This window comes from Corylus avellana, chromosome 6, assembly GCF_965113065.1.
Source record: "Corylus avellana chromosome 6, dhCorAvel1.hap1.2, whole genome shotgun sequence".
Classification (NCBI taxonomy): Eukaryota; Viridiplantae; Streptophyta; class Magnoliopsida; order Fagales; family Betulaceae; genus Corylus; species Corylus avellana.
Genome location: NC_142495.1, coordinates 6992890 through 7009946, shown reverse-complemented (window position 1 = coordinate 7009946; position 17057 = coordinate 6992890). Strand labels below are relative to the sequence as shown.

At 36.5% G+C, this 17057-nt stretch overlaps 2 protein-coding genes across 2 annotated transcripts; both read right to left on the bottom strand.

Annotated features, from left to right (window-relative positions):
- Positions 1-1118: 1118 nt before the first annotated feature.
- LOC132187465 (Tetratricopeptide repeat (TPR)-like superfamily protein) lies at positions 1119-4007 on the bottom strand. The gene has a single exon (XM_059601783.2). It carries the CDS (start codon positions 3995-3997, stop codon positions 1325-1327), a length of 2673 nt encoding a protein of 890 aa, XP_059457766.2. The 5' UTR covers positions 3998-4007; the 3' UTR covers positions 1119-1324.
- Positions 4008-7068: 3061 nt separating this feature from the next.
- Positions 7069-9448, bottom strand: LOC132188774 (aspartic proteinase CDR1-like). The gene is made up of 2 exons (XM_059603311.2): positions 8696-9448; positions 7069-7670 (listed from the first exon to the last, which is right to left on the bottom strand). The coding sequence occupies exons 1-2, from the start codon at positions 9441-9443 to the stop codon at positions 7069-7071; spliced, it is 1350 nt and encodes a 449-aa protein (XP_059459294.1). The 5' UTR covers positions 9444-9448.
- Positions 9449-17057: the final 7609 nt, after the last annotated feature.

Here is a 17057-nt window from a genome sequence, read left to right as displayed (position 1 = left end):
ATCAATACAAACACACAGCTTCTAAAGAAATATAATGCAATAATTAACATCATCTAACTATATTACCCAAACCTGACTATACGAGCTCTTTGCCCGACATCTTCAACCCAACAAAATGGTCAATCCAACGGTCCATCATACCTGTTAATCTACAAAACATCGGGATGTTTCACAATTGAAAGAGTAATTGTATAATTTACGGCTTAGCAAGTAAATTATCAAGGAACTTGTTATGCAATGAGCCTTAAGTAACAAAACATATTCCTTAAACTTGGGTAACCAAGAACGTCATGGGTTTTGCAAAAGTAATAAATGTTGCCTTTGTTCACACTAGGGCTGAACGTCGGTCGGTAATATCGGTTTCTGTAAAAAAAATTTATTTTTGCCTTTTGAACCGACAATGTCGGTTATTTCACCGACTTATTACACCAAATTTTATTTTATTTCGCATTTCGAACCGAATGGAAGTCGGTAAAGTCAATGTCGGTTGGAAGTCGGTAAAGTCGGTGTCAATAATATCGGTATGTGGAAAAGTGGCAAATTTGTCGGTAAAGTTGGTTGGTAAAGTCGGTTCAGTTAAAAAACCTCTTCCGCCTACCGAACTGAAAAATTCGGAATAAAAAAAATCATGCCGCCTATTGTCCGCCATCTAGTAAGTAACAGTCGGTGTCAGTCGAAATCGGTCAAAATCGGTTAGTCAGTAATTTGCTTAGCCCTAGTTCACACGACATATGTTCAATTATCATAAATCGGCTCATAACATAATTTATTTAAATAAACATGTATAAATATCTCATCATTTATAAGGAGAAATTTTTGCATTTGTATATTAAGAGAGTTTATCCATTCAGTAAGCATTTACTTACTTCATGTCACTGCAAACCATACCCTAATATTAGACATATTGCACACTAGAAACCTTAGTCTTACACATGAAATCCTAATCATACATTAAAATCCTAATTATACCCTTACTGTTAGCATTGAACGTTTGATTCCCCGATGAACTATCGTTCCGTCCTATGTGAAAACAAACATTTTTGTGAAACTCTACTTTAATAATTGTTAAGTAAACACAAGTTAGATAAATTTTCATCAAAGGTAAAAGGGAGCTCACATTGCACAAGTAATGGTCAAAATGATTATACTTGCCGAGTTGTAGACTCACACATTTACCCGTAAAATTATTTGTCACAACCTCAAACCACATCGACCAATTTCGCAATTTTCCCTTCTATCCTAGACAAATACATTGGCTGTAATTTTACTATGGTCCTTATCATGCTTCCGTACTAGACAGATATGGAGTAATGGAAGAAACTCATCACCAGTGATCTCGACAACTACAGGTTCCATCCTTGAACAAATGAAAGCGATTGGCATCTCTCACTAATATTTCTCTTTGCATGATCTTCGATATGTACTTGGTCACGGTGTGACAATCTCCACATACCCTAAGGTTTTTCATCACCTGCAAAGGGGTCCCTGGTTTTGTATTCAACAATCCAAATGCTATGGCAAGCCTTTCGCTATGCCCACAAAGCACGTCTCTCTTCTCATCCTCCTCCACATCATGCAGAACAAATTGCAGATTTGCAACATAACCTTCCTTAGCCAACAAACCAGTAAGTATCCCTAATAACTTATAAACCTCTTCAAACTGTTCAAAACACTTGTCTCCTGTCCCAAAAACGTAAACTCTGTTTCGAATCTCCATCCAGCTACATCCCTGTTCTTTTTTGAGTCCTCTAGCTTTTATAGATTTTCTTATCATTCTCACTTGATCCCACTTTCCTAAAGCTGCATATACATTGGATATTAATACATAATAGCCAGGATCAACTGAACTCAATTTGATGATCTGTTCTGAGATGCGTTCTGCAAACTTTATGTCTCCACGAGCTTGACAAGCACTAAGTAAAGATCCCCATATACTTGCGTCCGGTTTCAGCGGCATTGAAAAGATAAACTCTTCTGCTTTAGCAAAGTGTCCAGAACGGGATAGAAGATCAACTACACAAGCATAATGTTCAATCCTGGGCTCAATGTTGTAATATTTCATCCGGTCAAAGCAAGCCAGACCCTCATCTACCAAACTTGAATGGCTACAAGCAAAAATGATGGCGACAAAAGCAACACGATCAGGGTAAACCCCAGTTGCTTCCATCTCCAGAAAAGCTCTGAAAGCTTTTCTGCCTTCACCATACATCCCATATGCGGAAATCAAAGCAGTCCATGTCACCACATCTTTCATTTTCATGCGCTTGAATACCTGGACTGAGTCCTCTAATCTACCACACTTGGAGTACATCTCAATCAGTGCGTTTCCAATTGGAACATCTGATTCAAATCCAAATTTTAAAACACATCCATGGATCTCTTTTCCTTGTCGCTTGGCAGCAAGGAAGGAACACATGGGCAAGATACCTAACATGGTGGCAACATCTGGTGACACTCCTTCAGTTCTCATTCGGTTGGCCATTCTCATTCCTAAACTACAATTTTCAGAACGAACGCAGGCAGCAATAATGGTATTCCATGTCACTTTATCGCGAGCTTTCATGTTCTCAAATACTTTCAGTGAATCCTCCATTTTGCCACATTTTGCATACATATCAACAAGAGCATTAGTGACCACTAGATATGAATCAAATCCAAACTTTTCTATATCACAGTGGATCATTTTACCCAGGTCCATGTCTGCCAACAGAGTAGAGACACCCAGGAGTGTCAAATAGCTCACAGGATCGGATTTCATCTCCATCTTCATCATCTTAAAAAGCTTTAACCCTTCATGATAAAAACCATTGATAATATAGCCATTGATCAGTGAGTTCCATGAGACAGAATCTCTACATTTCATCTTATCAAATACTTCTCGTGAAGCCACTAAATTACCACATTTTGCATACATGTCAATAAGGATATTACTTACTGTAATATCAAATTCAAACCCGTTTCCTATCATGTATTCATGAATATATTTTCCAAACTCCATATCCCGTAAGTGAACACAAGAACGGAGAGTAGATGTGATTGTCAACAAATCTGGTCTGAATTTATTTAGCATCTCCATAAATAACTCTATTGACTCATCAAACAACCCTGACTGAGAGTAACCACAAATCACGGTGTTCCAACTAACAGAGTCTCTAACTACCATCTCATCAAAAACTTTACGAGCGTCACTTAATCTATCAAATTTAACGTACATGGAAAGAATCCCATTGCTTACAATAACATCTGCATGAATCCCGATCTTTTCAACCAACCCATGAATAATCTGACCCTCATCAACAACAATTGCGCTTCCACATGCAGGCAAAACACTTGATACTGTAAAAGTATCCGGTAACATCCCCACCATTCTAGACCTGTAATAAATTTCCAGAGCCTCCTCCCAATACCCGTTTGAACTATACCCCGAAATCAGACTATTCCACGACACAATATCCCTGTGAGGCATTTTCTCAAACACGTTTCGTGCTTGGACTAAATCACCAAACCTAGCGTACATATCTATTAATGCATTCGCAATATACAAATCCGACCTCAAACCCATTTCCAGAACATGCTCGTGAATCTGTTTACCCATCTGCGAGTCGCATAACCCGGCACACGCATTAATAACCGAAGGAAACGTGTAAGCGTCAGGTTGAAGCTTAGTTTTTCGCATTTCAGCGTAAAAGTGAAGAGATTCAGAGAGCAATCCGTTATGGGTAAGCGCTCTAATGATTGAATTCCACTGGTAGACGTTGTTTGTGGGCGACACTCGGTGAAAAACTGAGAGAGAAGAAGTGGGTTCTTTGAGCCGAGCATACTTGCTAATGAGTTTGCCAGAGAAGAACGCAGACTGGTCTAGTCCCAAAGTAATTATCAGTGAGTGGACTTTGCGCAGTTCGTGAGAGTTTGTAGCAAAAGATATAGCTTTTGAGAGAGATGAATGTAGAAATGCCTGTGTGCTTTTACCTAACCTGTCCAACTTTGCAATTCTCATTACCTGAACGAAGAAATGCTTGTGTCAGTTGTGTTCTTTCAGCTCGCAGATTTGGCTTAAGGACGTGTAGAGTGTAGAGATATGAGTACGGTCATTTTATGCTCAACTTGCCAACTAGGATTTTGACCTAATTTGATTTTCTTTTTAAGAGAAAAATGCAAAATTAATCCCTCTAATTTGGGGTTTAAAAGGTGGCTAAATATTTCTTGTGACTATATGAGTAAGCAAAAAGAGAAATGATTAGTGTCAATAATTTGTTTATATTTTTCTCATATTCTCTTACAAATTCAATAGATCAATCAATAAATTTATAGAGTCTATCATTAACTTATGTGAAAAAAAAAATAAAAAATCATAGATTATGTCATTAGAAAAGTTAACAGAATTCATTAAGAGCATTAGCTATTGTGACACATGTCGTTTACAATAAAAACTTTTTTAAAAAAGAGACAGATAAACTAAAAGATTAATATTAGATTTTATTTAATTAATATCTAAAAAATAAGGAAAAAGGCATCTCTTAATTAATCTTTTCCTTTTATGCCTCAAAATATATAAAGCCGACAGTATATATATATAAAATCCAATGGTTACTAAATCCTAACATGCCACCTTAAATTGTAAGATTAACCCAATTTACTTGGGTTGGATCTATATGTTTATTTGGTGATGCTTTGAAACACTTTAACAGTAATCAAATTTTGATCTAATTAATTTCAGAGATTTGATTGTAATCAGCTTTTAATGGTGATCAAATCTAATGATTTACTATTAAGGGTAGTGGTTCATTAGCCTAAGGAAATTCTTAAATGGTCAAGGCATGTAGTAGGGTGTGAGTTCGAATCTCTGCAATGAAAAATCTCCACATATACCTGATTAATTCTCATTGATGTCCTGGTGGACTTTGGTTAGTCTATGACTCAGTCGAACTTAAATGAACGTATGTGGTTCCCACCGTATAGGCCCCATAAGCAGCCCCCAGCGGGTAAGTACTATTATGGTCATATCCAGTTAGGATAGTCACATTTAGTCTCCTCAGCCTACCCTTATTGTTCAAATAGGAAAAAAAATTTGCGATTTTTATATGCAAGCTAAGGGGTACTTATTTGAAAAAACACAAATTTAAACCAAAATCATGATTTCGCATAACAAATATTTGATAAAAAAATATTTTTTAACATGTTTTACCAAACGCCTTTACGATTTTATAAAATAGTGGTTTCAAAACTGAAAATTTTAAAGTTGCAATTATTAAAATCGCAATCACAAACGGACTCTCCAAGCTAAATCAATCTCTTCTGCCGTTGCCGATTCAAACTTGCCTGAGCATGATCAAAAAGCGGGTCTGTTTGGTTGTAACAGTCGCTACAAGGCTTGCACAGATGTAAGCAAATATACAGTGATACGAAAGTTAGAGGCAACCGCGTGGTCCGTCGCCTACCCAAATTGTACGATTTTCAATTGATAATGTCTTTTCTAATTTTTTAATTATGACAATGTTCTCTTCAAACTATCAAAATATTGTCAATGTCTCCCAGACTAGCAATAAGACAAAAATGTCCATATAAATTTCTCAATAAGACAAAAATACCCCTATAAATTCAAAAAAAAAAAAAGTTAATTTAAAAAAAAAAAACAAAAAATTTTAATTTAAAAATAATATTTTAAAAAAAAACAATTTTTTTAAACAAAAATTTTTAATTTTCTTTTTTTAAAACGGAAATTTTTATTTTTTTAAGAAAAAAACTATTTTTTTTTATTTAGTTTTAAAAAAACAAAAAAATTCATTTTAATAAACGAAAATATAAACGTAAATTTTTATTTAAATAAAATTATAAAACAAAAATAAAAAATAAAAAAACGAAAATTTTCAAGAAGTTTTAGTTTTTTTTTTTTTTTTTAGTTTTTTTTTTTTAAGGGTAATTTCATCATTGGGGAGAACATTGATAATTTTTTGTAGTTTGAGGAAGACATTGTCACAATTGAAAGTTTGAAAAATGAGACATTGTCAATTGAGTGGTAATTTAAGGGGGTTATATAGATTTTCCCCTCTCTTTTTTTAGCCGAAATTGACGTTGTTTTCGATTCTTAATGGATTTTCTTACATTCTTCATATGTATATTTCATTAATGGAAATATATTTTGAGAAATGATTAAAAATAAAACTTAAAAAGGGGTGGCCGAGTTATATATTCCAATGAACCAATATTAGTTATGGGGTGGCTCAAACACCACCATATAGGCTCAGAGTGGGTGGTCAAATCACCCATAATCCGGCCGGAAGGGATGGCTCAACTTCGACACCTTGTACATTGATCTCCATTTTTTTCTTTCTCTTTTTATATATAGTTTTATATTTGTTAATAATTTTTATTATTATAAATGATGAGCGTCAAAACATGTTTTTCCTCAAAAACATTTTTGGACGTTGGACCATTGAAGTTATATATATATATCACATTAACCATCCATTTTTCATGTATAATTACGAAAAGCTCTACCCAACGCAGAAAAAACTAGTTTAGTTAGAAGAGCTCAAACGGCATCAAATTATCACACCAGACTAAGTTATAGTCTTATAGATTTGAAATATCTATCAATTTTCTGTTATTAATTATGTTTAAAAGTAAGAGAACAAGTTTGGATGGAAAATGTCCCTTCGTGTCTTCGCAAGAGTCTTCGGACTTATTTTCTTTTATAAGAGTGACTCATTTCAAAAAAATAATAATAATAAGAGAACAATCTTCCTTATATTTAGTGATCATGAAGTAAATTAATTAGCAACAATATATATATATATATATATATATATATATAGAGAGAGAGAGAGAGAGAGAGGCATGTATTTAACTAAAAATGTAATCATTAATAATTTCAAAGTACAATCAAAGAACCACCTGTCTTTGAGCCCTGTCAGGAAAATCATGGACTCGTACAAAGCATTCCCTCCACATATCAATAAATGTCCATGATGATCATGAGACTAATTATTTATTAAAAACATGTATACAGCAACTTAAAACATACAAAACAGTAGTACTACATTCATGCATCTTTCAATTAAATTGAAGTTAGAGGTTTGTGCAATCAGTTGGCTTAAACGACACAGTATTGGCCTCGGTGTCATAACCCACCAAGAAGTTCAACTGCGCCACATTACCAAAGATGTAGAGTCTTTCACTGGCAAGGAAAGCGAAGCATATAAGTTCCTCGCTTACTCTCAGGAAGGTGTTCACCGGATTCAGCTTCACGTCGGCGTCCTTGAAATGTGCCGTGATATTTGGAGCCCCTATATCATCCGACACCGACTTGTAGCAAAGACTTAGCACTTGATTGGGATCGTCAACGCGTTCCAGATCAATCTCTTCTGCCACCGCCGCTTCAAACCTGGAGTAGAAATCTTCTGGAAATAGCGTTAATGTGGTGCCCGAATCAATTACAATGTTTCCCTCTGAGTCTCCGAAGGGGGAAGAATCATCAAACTCCAATCTTTTATTACCGACACTCATTGCCTCCAGTGTTAGAAAGTAGAAATTCGTATCCGGCCCTTTTGGGCCCAAGCCAGTAGAAACGACTCCAGGCCCAGAAACCACCGCATCACGACCAAAACTCAATTTGCTTGAGTTTTTGCCCTGGGAAGTTGTTGGCACCAAGCAGTAGGAAAACTTGCCACCTGTTATTTACAACAACATATAAATTAGACCATTAAATTCACGATCCCACTTTTCGTGTAAGCTTAAGTAGATAGGAGTAAATTTAATTATTTAATCAACATTTTAACACACTTTCTTATATGTAAAAGAGTTAGAAATAGGATCATCTTCATTTCATTTGAAATTGAGGAAATCTATTTAATATTATTGTCTTAACATTAAAGTTGAAGGTATTGCCGGCTCAAAGCTTAGGCAAACTAGACAATTGCCTCAAGTCCCAAATTACTATAGCATAATTAAGTTTCTTTTTATTAAAAAAATAATAATAATTAGAGCCTCAATTATGATAAAAAGTTAATCAATTGTCTTTAATTAAGGTCTCAATTATGGTAAAAAGTTATTTACGACAAAAAAGTTAGTAATTGCTCTTTAATTAAGGCACCAATTATGGTAAACATAAATACAAAGAATTAAATTTCAAGATATTAAGACTTTAAAGGAAATGAAAGAGAAAATTGGAAAGTTACAGTAATTGCACTCTTAAAGCGGTTACTAAACTCATAGTTTCATTTTCACTTAAAACCAATATATTGGCTAAGTTCGTTCATTAAATAATTTTTAGAATAAAGTAAATTTCGTTTTTGCAAATTAAATTCTACATTAAAAAAAAAAAAGGAAAAAAAAAAAAGAGAATTATATGTACATAGCTTAACACAAAATATGACATCTCTTAAAATTAAATGTCTCCTAACAAAAATGAATTTTGCAAGTTATTTGGAAAAAAAAAAAAAATTAAGGGCAAAGTAAAAAAGAATGATTTAAAATTAAAATTATTTAAATAAAAAAAAATACCCTACCTAAGTTTGTCACCTTAAGGCCTCAAAACTTATTAAGCCGGCCTTGGTTGAATGATAAAATTTATAATATTAATCTCATTTTACACTAAATGAATATTATACTTAAATCACTATTTTTCTAGTAAACTTAAAGTCGATAAAAAAATATATATAATTATTTAATTACCATTTTAACACTATTAGCTTACCGATGGAAGAACCCAATTGGGAAACGAGGGAAGCTTTGCCGCGCCCAAAGCCGACGATGCCGGAGCCTTTGTTATTGAAGGTTCCGGCATTGTTGTGTCCACAGCCTACGACGATATTACGAAGAGACACGGGGACGCTTGCAGTCGATTCCAGCGTGAGAGTGTCAAAAGCAAGATCGCCCTGGCTGTATGAATTATCGCCATAAGACGCTGAATATTTGCAAGAAGATGATGATGATAATGAGTTGCATGAGGTTCCTCGCAAGGACTGGCATTCGCTTGCACTGCAAGAAACGTTTCTGTATGTTTTCGACTCGACAGGGTCAAAAAGCGGGTCTGTTTGGTTGTAACAGTTCGTGCAAGGCTCACACTGCAACCAAATGAGATCACTGCCGGTGTCGGCGACGCCAAGGACGGGGACCGGCGGCGTGCCGATGGAGTATTTCATGAGGTATTCGCCTCTGACTGCAACTATTTCTGATCGAGGTAATTCATTGGGAGAGAGTGAAGAAGAAGTTGGCATGAAATGATTGACGCGGGTAATGGAACGCCGCAAAGCGTTTGCTACGCGCTGCGAAGGAGTCTCTGAAGGGTCGTAGAAGGGAGAGAGTGGGGAATCGCGGTGGATGAGATCCACGCTGAAGCCGCCATTAACAGCCTCTGCAGTGATAGATAAGCTGTAAAGAAGACAAATGGAGAAGGTAGTTACGATCGCAGCAGAAGAGAGAAGAGAGTGATGAGATGCCATGGCCGTTTTTGGAGAAACTGTAGTAGGTGTATATATAACGAGGGGATATATATATATATATATATATATATATACATATATTGAAAATATCGGTGCACGTATATAAGGAAATATACAGATGAAAAATTTAAAGGTAACGGTACTCTTGACCTACCGAAATTGTTTTTGCCAAAATTGACATTGTTTTCCATTCTTGAATGGATTTTCTTAGATTCTCCAGCTATCAAATCTGATGATTTTTGTAAAAGGATGATCTTGCACGTAGGGCGGGCTTAATACAAAACCCATTTTTGTTAGGCGACATTTAATTTCAACAGATGTCATATTTTACAAAAAAACGAACTTAGCCAATATATTGGTTTTAAGTTCGGATGAAAGTATAAATTTAGTAACTGCTTTAGGATTGAAATTAATAATGTAACTTTTCAATTTTCTCTTTTCTTTCCTTTACTTTGTGACTGGTCTAGTCCCAAAGTAATTATCAGTGAGTGGACTTTGCACAGTTGGTGAGAGTTTGTAGCAAAAGATATAGCTTTTGAGAGAGATGAATGTAGAAATGCCTGTGTGCTTTCACCTAACCTGTCCAACTTTGCAATTCTCATTACCTGAACGTAGAAATGCTTGTGTCAGTTGTGTGCTTTCAGGTCGCAGATTTGGCATAAGGACGCTGTAAAGTGTAGAGATAAGAGTACGGTCATTTTATGCTCAACTTGCCAACTAGGATTTTGAACTAATTTGATTTTCGTTTTAAGAGAAAAATGAAAAATTAATCCCTCTAATTTGGGATTTAAAAGTGGCTAAATATTTTTTGTGACTATATGAGTAAGCAAAAAGAAAAATGATTAGTGTCAATAATTTGTTTATATTTTTCTCATTTTCTCCTACAAATTCAATAGATCAACCATTAATTTGTGGAGTTTACCATTAACTTATAGAAAGAAAAAAAAAAAAAAAAAAAAAAAAAAAAAAAACCATAAACTTTAGAAAAGTTAACAGAATTCATTAAGAACTAAGAAGTAACATGATCATATGAGAATTCATCATATGAGAATTCATGACATTTTCCTCAAAAAAATATTAGCTATTGTGACACATGTCGTTAATAATAATAAAAAAATTAAAAAGAGAGAGATAAACTAAAAAATTAATATAAAATTTTATTTAATTAATATCTAAAAAATAAGGAAAAGGCATCTCTTAATTAATCTTTTCTTCTTATGCCTCAAAATATATCAACCTGACAGTTTAATATATATATATATATATATATATATATATATATATATATATATATAGTTGATCCAATGACTACTAAATCCTAACATGCCACCTTAAATTGTAAGATTAACCCAATTTACTTGGGTTGGATCTATACGTTTATTTGGTAATGCTTTGAAACACTTTAACAGTAATCAAATTTTGATTGTAATAAGATTTTAATGGTGCTCACGTATGGGAGAGCTTTGATTGTATTAATTTCAGAGATTTGATTGTAATCAGATTTTAATGGTGATCAAATCTAATGATATTAGTCTAAGAAAAATTTTAAGTAGTCAGGGCATATACTAGTGCATGGGTTCGAATCTCTACAATAGAGAATCCCCACATATGCCTGATTAATATTAGCGGATTCTCATTGATACCTTGGTGGGCCTGGGTTAGACTATGGCTCAATCAAATTTCAAAGAGCATATGTGGTTCCCACCGTTTAAACCCCACAAACAGCACACAACGGGTAAATGTGCTATTATGGTCACGCATTGTTTGGATAGCCTCATAGCTATAATTAGTCTCTTCGGCCTACCCTTATTGCTCAAATAGGAAAGAAAATTTTCAATTTCTATATGCAAGCTAAATGGTGCTTATTTGAAAACACGTGAATTTAAACCAAAATGATGATTTTGCATAACAAATATTTAATAAAAAAATCATTTTTTAACATGTTTTATCAATCACCTTTGTGATTTTATAAAATAGCGATTTCAAAAATGCAATTTTTAAAATCCCTTATTAAAATCGCAATCACAAGCGGACTCTAAAGGCTAAATCAATCTCTTCTACCGCTGCCGATTCAAACTTGACTGAGCAGGATCAAAAAGCGGGTCTGTTTGGTTGTAACAGTCGCTACAAGGCTTGCACTGCACCCAAATTAGATCACTGCCAGTGACGAGAGGGTGAAGAAGAAGTTGGCTTAAAATGATTAGCACGTACGGCTAATGGAACGGCGCAAAGCGTTTGCTATATGTGCATGCGCTGCGAAGGAGTTTCTCAAGGGTTGTAGAAGGGAGAGTGTGGGGAATCGCGGTGAATGAGATCCACACTGAAGCCCCCATTGAGAGCCTCGATCGGTGACTGTGAGAGAGAGAAGCTGGAAAGAAGAAAAATGGAGAAGGATGTTACAATCGCAGCAGAAGAGAGAAGAGAGTGATGATGATGAGATGCCATATATGGCAGATTTTTGGAGAAACTGTACGTGGTGTGAAAGCGAAGGAAATATATCCATTATCCATGCATGTAATTAAGCAAATATATAGTGATGCAAAAGTTAGAGGCAACCGCCCGTGGTCCGTCGCCTACCCAAATTTTACGATTCTTTTTTGTTTTTTCGCCGAAATTGACGTTGTTTTCGATTCTTAATGGATTTTCTTACATTTTTCAGATATATATTTCATTAATGGAAATATATTTTAAGAAATGATTAAAAATAAAACTTAAAAAGGGGTGGCCGAGTTATATATTCCAATGAACCAATATTAGTTATGATGGCTCAAACACTACAAAATATATATATATATATATATATATATATGCTCAGAGTAGGTGGTCAAATCATCCATAATCTGGCCAGAAGGGATGGCCGGACCTTGACCATCTCCATTTTTTTTTTCTTTTTATATATGTTTTTATATTTGTTAATAATTTTTATTATTATAAATGATGAGCGTCAAAACATTTTTGGACGGTGGACCATTAATGAAGTTTAATTTGCACATCTATATCTCACATTAACCATCTATTTTTCATATATAATTACGAAAAGCTCTACCCAACGAAGTAAAAATTAATATCTATCAATTTTCGGTTATTAATTATGTTTACTAGTAAGAGAACAATTTTCCTTATATTTAGTGATGATAAAGTAAATTAGCAACAATATAATATATATATAGTCATGTATTTAATTAAATGTAATCATTAATAATTTTAAAGTACAAATACAGAACCACCTGTCTTACAAATTTCGGACCCGTACAAAGCGTCCCCTCCACACACATGATGATGAGACTAATTATTTATTAAAAACATGTATATAGCAAACTCGTAAAACATATATACAAATTAAACAGTTAGAGGTGTTAAAATAAACTATAGAATACTAGAGAATATAGCGATAAACTGAATATTGTATTTCTGTGTGTCTAGAACTGTATACAATGGGGCCTATTTATAGTTGAATAATGCCAGACAAAATAGGAATTACAATCAAGGAATTAATGTACAATATTACAAAATAATATCAATGTATATACAGGGAAAATATATCAAATCAGCAATTATGGTGATTGTCAGCAATTATGGTGATTATCAGAATATAATCATAATATATTCTGATTATATTCTAACATCCCCCCTCAAACTCAAGGTGGTAATGTAGATGCCAACTTGAGTTTGGAAACAAGATCACGGAACCGTCCAGGTGGATGTGTTTTGGTGAACACATCGGCCAACTGATCAGCGGAAGCAATGGGACAGAGACAGAGAGTCCCCTGCAAAAGATGATGGCGCACAAAATGACAGTCGATCTCAATGTGTTTAGTACGTTCATGAAATACATCATTATACGCAATTTGAATCGCACTTCGATTGTCACAAAAGATAGGAGAATTAGAGGTCTGAGAAACACTCATATCATGTAGGAGCCAACGAAACCAGAGGAGCTCAGAAGTGGTGTCGGCAAGAGCACGATACTTAGCTTCGATGCTAGAGCGTGCAACAACTGATTGTTTCTTGCTACGCCAAGAGATGAGAGAATCACCAAGTAAGAAACAATAACCCGTGGTGGAACGACGATCAGTGGGATCACCTGCCCAATCAGCATCTGAATATACATGTAAGTCTAATGATGAGTGAGAAGAGAAATGCAAACCATGAAACAGGGTGCCCTTCACGTAGCGAAGGATGCGAAGAACAGCCGCATAATGAACCGAGCGTGGCACTGTCATAAACTGACTAACAAGGTGGACTACATAGGCAAGATCCGGTCGTGTCACAGTAAGATAGATGAGACTGCCAACTAACTGTCGATAGAGAGTGGCATCAGAAAGTAGCTCACCATCAGTGGCACGAAGTTTGACATTTGTCTCTAGAGGGCTATCAACAATTTTGCAATCAGTAAGGCCAGCTCGTGAGAGGAGATCTGAAGCATACTCGGCTTGAGAGAGATAGTAACCTTTTGGATCAAAAGACACTTCCAATCCAAGAAAGTAGCTGAGAAAACCCAAATCCTTCATCTCAAATTGTTGGCTCAAAAACTGTTGAAGGTTACAAATACCAACAGTATCATCTCCAGTAATAATCATATCATCAACATACAGTAAGAGGAGAATGAGACCAACATCAGATCGCCGGATAAAAAGAGCAGAGTCATAGGGGCTAGAAACAAACCCAATATGCGCAATAGTGGAACTGAATTTGGCAAACCAAGCCTGTGGAGCTTGTTTCAGACCGTACAATGCCCGGCGAAGTCGGCAAACCTTGTGTGGCGGATGATCGTACCCAGGAGGAGGCTACATATAAACTTCTTCACTAAGATCACCATTGAGAAATGCGTTTTTCACATCCATTTGAAAAAGATCCCAATGACGCACAGAAGCCACAGCAAAGAGTGATCGAACAGAAGTAAGGCGAGCCACTGGTGCAAAAGTCTCCTCATAATCAATACCATATTCCTGATTGAACCCCTTTGCCACAAGACGTGCCTTGTATCGCTCAATAGACCCATCAGATTTTGTCTTAATCTTGTAAACCCACTTGCATCCTACCGCAGTTTTGCCTGGAGGTAAATCAACTAAGTCCCAAGTATGGGTTTTGGAAAGGGCATTAAGTTCTTCAGACATAGCATTCTGCCAAAGAGGGTTAGCATGAGCCTCATGGAAGGAGTGAGGTTCATGGAGAGTAGCAAGAGCAGAATAACAGTGATAATCATGAAGATGGGAAGGAAGAGATGTTACCCGAGTAGAACGACGAGGGACAGAGGGAGCGGGCTCAAGAGTAGATGGATCAATAGGCAGGGCAGAGTCATTGGGGTCGTCCGTCGAAATGTCGTCTGGAGAGCTTGTCATCCCTGCATCAAGATCAGTAGTGTCGGGGAGCAAATCAAGCGAGACATTAGTGAAGATAGGAAAAGAACTAGAGGGACGAGTAGGAAAAGACTCCATATCACTAAATAGCTTATGTTCCCAAAAAGTGACGTGCCGCGAGATGTGGAGCCGTTTGGAAATAGGATCATAACAACGATATCCTTTGTGTTCAATGCCATACCCAAAAAAACAACATAGACAAGAACGAGGTTCTAATTTTGTTCGTTCATGGGATGGAAGTAGCACGAAACAGACACAACCAAAGAGGCGGAGAGATTGGTAATCAGGAAGAGATCCATACAAAAGTTCATAGGGGGACCTATTTAAGGTAGTGGGAGACGGGACCCTATTAATGGTATAAACAGCGGTAAGAGTGGCTTCTCCCGAAAAGTGTTCAGGGATAGAAGCAGATAGGAGCAAAGCCCTAACAGTGTCTAAGATGTGCCTGTGTTTACGTTCAGCACGACCATTTTGCTGAGAAGTATTTGGGCATGAGCGATGGGGAAGAGTGCCATTTTGTTTGAGGGTAGTAAGAAAGGTAGATTCACGATATTCCATAGCATTATCAGAACGAAAAAATTTTATGTTGCGAGAAAATTGGGTTTGAATCATCCGTTGAAATTCAGAGTAAATTTTCGGAAGTTCAGACCGATTTTGTAAAAGATAAAGCCATGTGTATCGAGAAAAATCATCCACAAAAATGACAAAATAGCGGGATCCACCCATGGTGGGAATAGGCGCAGGGCCCCATACATCAGAATGCACCAAATCAAAAGGAGCAGAAGAAACAGATGGACTATTATTAAAAGGTAAAGCACTTTGTTTTTCAAGTTGACATGCAATACAATCAAATGACTCAGACTCAACAGACCCTAATTGACCACTTGTAGCTAAAGAATGAATACGAGAAATAGATGCATGTCCTAAACGAGAGTGCCATAAACTGAGGGTGGTAAAGGGAGACCGAGATGGAGTGGCAGCTGACACAGCAGGAGGAAGATGGAGTGATGAAAGCTCAAACAGACGTCCAATCTTACGGGCGGTCCCAATTAGCTGTCCCGTCTGTGGATCCTGCACATCACAACCTCGGTTAGAAAAGTGTAGTTCTAAGCCAAGTTCACAAAGTTGACCAACAGATAAAAGATTTAACGAGATATTAGGCACTAAGTATGTATCAGACATAGATAGTTGATGAGTTGAAACAGACCCGACGTGACTAACAGCAAGATGGGAACCATTAGCAGTGTAAATGGTGGTAGGCCTAGGTAACACAGATTTTGCAGAAAATATGGAAGAATTCGGTGTCATGTGATTACAACAAGCAGAATCAATATACCAAGAGGAATTACCTGGTGTGGTGGACATGGCAGTATTAAGATTGGACTTAGATAAAACCTGATGAATGAGAGCTTCGATTTCTGCAGGAGAAAGAGTACTGGGGTGGGGGTGCAATATCGGTGTAAAACATATCTGATGTATCAGTATGAGTGACCGCAGCAGCCTTATGACTAGGAGCTCGATGATTCCCACGAGAAAGTCTTTTTCTGCATTCACTATATCTGTGGCCAAACTTCTGACAATAGTGGCACTGGATGTTCCGATTGGATGAGGAAGACCCGGCAGGAATAGAATTAGGAGCACGCGCATTGCGGGATGCAGTGGCCATGACCATCTCAGAGGTGTGTAACTTCATAGTAGAGAATCGAGTCTCTTCTGAAACAAGTTCACTAAGAGCACTCTCCAAAGATGGCAGTGGTGAGCGGTGAAGAAGAGAAGCTCGAGTATGCTCAAACTCATCTCGAATTGCCGCAAGAAACTCGGCTAGGCGCATGCTATCGCGAAAAGCGATGTACTCAAAGGCATCAACCTTATCCCTCCACTTTGGCTCACATAGTGCTAATTGATTCCAAAGACAAGTCATTTGTGAATAAAAATCAGTAATACTCTGACCTGGTTCCTGGCGCATGTGATGGAGTTTGGTAACAATCTGAAACCGCTGAGCAAGATCAGTAGTGCTGTAGCGCTAAGCTAACATATCCCAGACATCTTTGGCATTGTCAAGATTGCCAAATGTCATGCTGATGGAGACAACACAAGTGTTGGAGAACCAAGAAATAATCCTGTAATGGATACTTTTCCATGTGCGGAGGTAGGTTGAGAAAGCCGCAGCAGGTTCCTCTTTTCCAGCAAGAGGCCTAGGTTCTTCACCAGAAACATACTCTCAAAGACAATGTCCTTTGAGCCACCTACTCAT

Coding starts and splice junctions, on each gene's coding strand:
- LOC132188774 (XM_059603311.2), bottom strand. CDS start 9,443: ATGGCATCTCATCACTCTCTTCTCTCTTCTGCTGCGATCGTAACTACC. Junction 7,671..8,695: donor CCAATTGGGTTCTTCCATCG/GTAAGCTAATAG, acceptor TGTAAATAACAG/GTGGCAAGTTTTCCTACTGC.
- LOC132187465 (XM_059601783.2), bottom strand. CDS start 3,997: ATGAGAATTGCAAAGTTGGACAGGTTAGGTAAAAGCACACAGGCATTT.